This window comes from Miscanthus floridulus, chromosome 2 (assembly GCF_019320115.1).
Source record: "Miscanthus floridulus cultivar M001 chromosome 2, ASM1932011v1, whole genome shotgun sequence".
NCBI classification, from domain to species: Eukaryota; Viridiplantae; Streptophyta; class Magnoliopsida; order Poales; family Poaceae; genus Miscanthus; species Miscanthus floridulus.
Genome location: NC_089581.1, coordinates 14,012,518 through 14,018,354, shown reverse-complemented (window position 1 = coordinate 14,018,354; position 5,837 = coordinate 14,012,518). Strand labels below are relative to the sequence as shown.

At 41.0% G+C, this 5,837-nt stretch overlaps 1 protein-coding gene across 1 annotated transcript; it reads right to left on the bottom strand.

Annotated features, from left to right (window-relative positions):
- Positions 1-3,784: 3,784 nt before the first annotated feature.
- LOC136536116 (uncharacterized) lies at positions 3,785-4,510 on the bottom strand. The gene has a single exon (XM_066528516.1). It carries the CDS (start codon positions 4,508-4,510, stop codon positions 3,785-3,787), a length of 726 nt encoding a protein of 241 aa, XP_066384613.1.
- Positions 4,511-5,837: the final 1,327 nt, after the last annotated feature.

Here is a 5,837-nt window from a genome sequence, read left to right as displayed (position 1 = left end):
GGGGTTGCTGACGGTGATGCGGGGAAGCCCAGCGGCGTAGGCGCTGTCACAGTGGTGACGGTGCAGAGGCGGCGGTGGCTGGTGGCGGAGCTTCTTGTCGCTGACAACGCCCCCTCTCTAGATCAGCTAGGGTTTAAGGACTGTAGGTGGGGCGTCGGGCGGCTCAGGTGAACCTCGTGTCTTATGCCCCGGCCCCCACCTCACTTTTTATGGCACTGGGCAACGGGAGCCCACCAATCATAGAACGGTTGGGCGCCCCCGATCAGGGCGCGAATCCAAGGGCCCAAGTTGGGCCAATTGGAAGAGACCAATCTAACATTCTCCCCGTTGATCTCACCTTATGACTTAAACTTAACTTACTTTATCTTGTTCCCATTCCATCACAGATCAGTGCATAGAGCGTGCCTCATCGTCATGGTCAGTTGCCATTAGATTAAACAGTTACAATGCACCTCTCTGTTTTGAAACAGATTCTCAACTAGGCCCTTATTGTCCATGAATCATATTCTTTCCCTTAAACCTATGCCGGCTAAGTGTTCTCTGAACACGCTGGGTGGTAAGCCTTTTGTAAGCGGATCCGCGAGCATCTTTTCCGTTCTTATATGCTCAAGACTAATTATATGATCCTGAACTTTGTCTTTCGCAATATAATACTTTATGTCAATGTGTTTGGCAGCACCACTTGACTTATTGGTGTGAGCATAACATAATGTTGGATTATTATCGTAGTATAAATTGAGTGGTTTATGTACGTCGTCTACCACTTTCAACCCGGGCATGAATTTCTTCAGCCAATTCACCAGCTCTGTGGCCTCATAACATGCTACAAACTCGGCATACATTGTGGACGATGTAGTGACGGTTTGTTTCGAGCTTTTCCACTATATAGCTCCTCCTACGAGAGTGAATATGTATCCTGACGTGGATTTTCTGTCATCTCCCGCATAATCAGAATCTGTATACCCCTTTATGTGCAGGGACTAAGATCTTATGTACGTTAGAATGAGACCCTTCGTACCTTGCAGGTAACGCAAAACTTTCTTTACTAATTTGCAGTGTTCTATTACTGGATTACTCTGATATCTGCCAAGTAACCCGATAACAAATGCTAAGTCAGGGCGAGTACACACTTGAGCATACTGTAAACTTCCGATAGCTGAACTATATGGAACCGCTTTTATTTGATCGATCTCATATTGGTTCCTGGGACATTGAAATTCCCCATATCTGTCGCCCTTGACTATAGGAGCAGGTAAAGACTTACAATTTTGCATACAATATTTCTTTAGAACTTTTTCTAAGTATGCCTTTTGTGATAATCTTAAACCCCCCATTTCTCTATCTCGGTGAATCTCTATTCCTAGAACGAACGAAACTTCACCGAGATCCTTCATATCAAACTTTGAGAACAAGAACTTCTTTGTTTCTAATAGTAGATTAACATCACTGCTAGCGAGCAAGATATCATCCACATACAAGACTAGAAAAATGTATTTTCCATTCTTGAACTTTGCATAAATGCAATTGTCCTCTATATTTTCTTGAAACCCAAACTTTCTTATTGTACTATCAAACTTTAAATACCACTGTCTTGAAGCTTGTTTTAATCCGTAAATGGATTTCTTCAGGCGGCATCCCATATGTTCTTTTTCTTCCACAACAAGACCTTTCAGTTGTGCCATGTAAACATTTTCCTCTAGATCCTCATTTAGGAACATCGTCTTTACATCCATCTGATGTAATTCTAAATCGTAATGTGCTACAAGCGACATTATGATTCTAAAAGAATCCTTACATGAGACTGGAGAAAATGTCTCATTGTAATCTATGCCTTCTCTTTACGTGAAACCTTTCACCACAAGTCGTCCTTTAAACCTTTCTATATTCTCTTTGGAGTCATGTTTAGTTTTGTAGTCCCATTTATAGCCTACCATCTTGGCTCCTTTAGGAATTGTTTCTAAGTTCTAAATACCGTTGGTTTTCATTGATTTCATTTCATCTTCCATGGCTTCAAGCCACTTGGATGAGTGAGCGATTCTCATAGCTTCTTCAAATGAGGTGGGATCACCCTTCATTTGAAATTCCTCACATTCATAAACTTCGTAGTCATCAAGAATGGCTGATCTCCTAACTCTTTGAGACCTTCTAAGGGCCTCATTAGATGATGCTTGTTCTATATGAGGCTGTTGTTGCTCTCCCTCATATGTGACAACGGGTTCTAGAGGGTCCTAAAGGATAGGTTCCTCATGTTCATTCATTGTTGCCATAGGAGAACTAACAACAGGTACTGTTACTATAGTGCCTTGTACTGTTGGTACAACAACAACAGGTAGCGTGAAGAATGGCTCCTGAACCATAAGAGTGGGCACGTATATCTGCTCACCTTCAAAACTAATTTCTCGCGCTACCATGCTCTCCCTGATCATATCATCCTCCAAGAAGACAGCATGTCTTGTTTCTACAAACTTTGTTTGTCTGTTAGGACAATAGAAATGATAACCTTTTGACTTTTCTGGATAGCCAATGAAATGGTAACTAACTATCTTGGAGTCTAGCTTCCCTATGTTTGGGTTAAATCCTTTTGCCTCAGCTGGACAACCCCACACACGTAAATAGTTAAGTGAGGGTTCCTTTCTTGTCCATAACTTATACGGTGTTTTGGGCACCGACTTACTTGGCACTCGACGCCTCCATCCATAAATTTATCGGTAAGGTACAGTAACTTATCATGCTTCTCACCATATCTATTACAGTACGGTTGCATCTTTCAGATACTCCATTCTGCTGAGGCTCGCCCGATGTAGAATACTAGGCTACTATGCCATTTTCCTATAAGAACCTTGCAAAAGGTCTAGGAACTTAGCCATATGAGGTGTGTCGACCGTAGTACTCTCCCCCATGGTCAAACCTTATTACCTTAATCTTTTGGTTGTGCTGATTTTCTACTTGAGCCTTAAATGTTTTAAATTTATCTAATGCTTCCGATCTTTCCTTAATTGGATAAATATAGCCAAAACAAGAATAGTCATCTGTGAATGTTATAAATGAATCATAACCATTCAAACACTTCATAGGAAAAGGACCATAGATGTCTGTGTGAACTATTTCTAAAATTCCTATGCTTCGTTTGGCATCTTTCTTTATTTTCTTAATATACTTTCTTTTTATGCAATCTATGCATTGTTCTAAATCTAAAAGTTCTAAAGGCGGAAGAATTGATTTCTTAATCGATCACTCTATTCTTCCCCTTGAAATATGGCCTAAACGACAGTGCCATAATTTCAAAGATACATCATGCACTTTCTTCTGCTTATTTGTTGCATTCATAGACGAGGAAACATTCTCATTCTCAGTGCTCACAGTATTCACATTCTCAGAAAGTGATATTAAATAAAGCTTGTCTTGTCGGAAGGCAAGACCAACATACTTATTATTATACACAATCCGACATTTGCCATTACCAAAATGGCAATCATAACCATCATCGTCAAGTCATGAGACACTTATTAAGTTTTTATGCAAAGAGGGTACATAAAGAATATCTGTAAGCTGAAGTCTAAATCCATCATCTAATTCTAGAGAGAGATCTCCAATGGCTTCAACTCCATTTGCTACTTTAATCCTTCTTTCTCCTTTTTGTAGGGTTCTCCTTGTACGGAATCTCTCTCTTTAGAAGGCTCTTCAGGAAGTTTGGATAGTTCCTCTAGTAATGTCCATGCTTCTTGCACCATTTACACTGATCCTTTTCAACTTGAGCGTTGTTGTTCTTCTGATGGTGGTTATTTTAAGGGGCTTTCCCTTGAGGTTTGACATTCTTATTGAAATTCTTCCTTTTGTTGTCCTTCACAAGGTTAGTAGATTCACCCTGTAAGAATTTCAGCCTCTCCTCTTCTTGAACACATATTGCGATGAACTTCTCTATATCCCACTTATCGGGCTGCATATTGTAATTTACAATAAAAGTTTTATATTCCTTTGGTAAGGAAGCAAAAACCAAATGAATCAGAAACTTATTCTTGAGCCCCAAATCCATTGGCTTCAGCTTCGAAGCCGTGTTGCTCATCTTTAGTATGTGCTCTCTGATACCGCCACCAGTATATTTCTCATTGAACAATTTCTTAATCAAAGTACTGGCATAAGCTTTTGAAGAGTTAGTGAACTGACTCTTCACCTTCTTAAGATACTCTATGGCGGTGTCACAATCTAGGATAGACCCTCTTATTGCATCTGAAATTGTGGACTTAACCACCATCAAGCACTTGCGGTTTGAAATGTCCCATTTCTTGTGTTTGAAATCATACTTCATCCGCACTTCTGCATGATCTCGCTGCCGAGCAGTGAAATCAGCATTAGTCTCATTATCTTCCCTCACCGGGTCCGCTGTCTCAGTCAGACATGGGGAGGTAAGCGCTAGGTCATTTTTAGACAGCGCAAGTGCTAGTTTATACTTCTCTTGCCATACCCTGTAGTTGCCCCATTCAAGAGGCGGTATGTGCGAGATAAAAGCCATTGGGTTGAGTCCTGAAAAACACCGTCAGAGATAGTGAGAAAATATGATATCATAATTGCATGCTTTAATTTAACGTTGGTCAAAATTAAAACATACAACATTCTTATACACTAATTCTACATCACTGTTGAGAAGAAATAGAATTAATGCACGAAAAACTTATGAATAAATATTATAATATTGCTATTATCAACGTTGGTCAGAAAAATAATAATATTATAATTTACTGACTAAAAATGACTACTCTTCAAATTAAATTCTTCTGTTGGTTTGAATTTAATTAGAAGATGATAAACTTTAACTTATAGCGGAAACATGAAAAAATTATGTATCTACTTTTCAGAAGCATTTAACTATGCTAATCTACTCTCTGAAAAAATTATCCTGTTGGTTCAAATTTTGACGGAGATTAAAACTGGACAAAAAATCATCAAAATTTGCTTCTAAAAATAAATAAAACAATAACTCAGTGTTTACTATTCATATAGCCCAGCCCGTTGAAACAACGAAATCCGGCCCGGCTTGCACTGTTCTCGCGCGCACTGCGCCTTCCCAAGCCACAACCTAGACCTAGGCCAGCACAGTCGCCCACTGCGCGCGCTCGCCTAGACCAAATCTAGGTCCAGCAAATCGTAGCCGTTCACTGAGATCCGATGGCCAGGCATTGATGTCGCGTGATCAAAACCTCGGCCACGGCCTCGACCGAGAAACCCTAGCTCATTCATGTTTTCCCTTTCCCTCTCTTCACTGCGCCCCTCTCTTCTCCTCAGCGCAGCAGCCGGTAGAGAAATGGAGTAGCGGAGCGGCGCCGCCGCTGGTCCCCTCATCGGCGTGCGCGCCCTAGACTAAGTGCACCGTAGTCGAGCAGATTGGGCGATGGTGCCCTAAACCCCACACGTGCTATGGTGGGCTCACCCGCAACCCTAGATCCATCTGGCACCGCCATGGGTCCCCTCGTCGACACGCGTGCTTGCCCAGTGGGTGAGCACGCCATCGTCGAGCGGTCCTGTGATGGTAGGTACTTCCCCTCTATTTCGATAACCTTGAATGGGAACTGCGTCCCACCAATATGTCTTCTTTGGACACTATGTAACATTAAAAGGAGAAACATTAGAAAGTGATATGTGTGACTAGAAAATAATAGGTTATTAGGATCGCTTACTAATCTAGCACTGCCACCAGTGCATCCAAATGATAAAATGTTTTTTTTCTTTGAGTCCCACACCTCGATAAGATTTTTAGCAAGATTGACACAAATGAAGACGAAATGGTTGCTGCAATCACAGAATCCTAATTATCAAATAATCTTAACGAAAAAAGCATAAAA

Excerpts from the sequence above, each read along its gene's own strand:
- LOC136536116 (XM_066528516.1), bottom strand. The coding sequence starts at position 4,510 with ATGGCTTTTATCTCGCACATACCGCCTCTTGAATGGGGCAACTACAGG.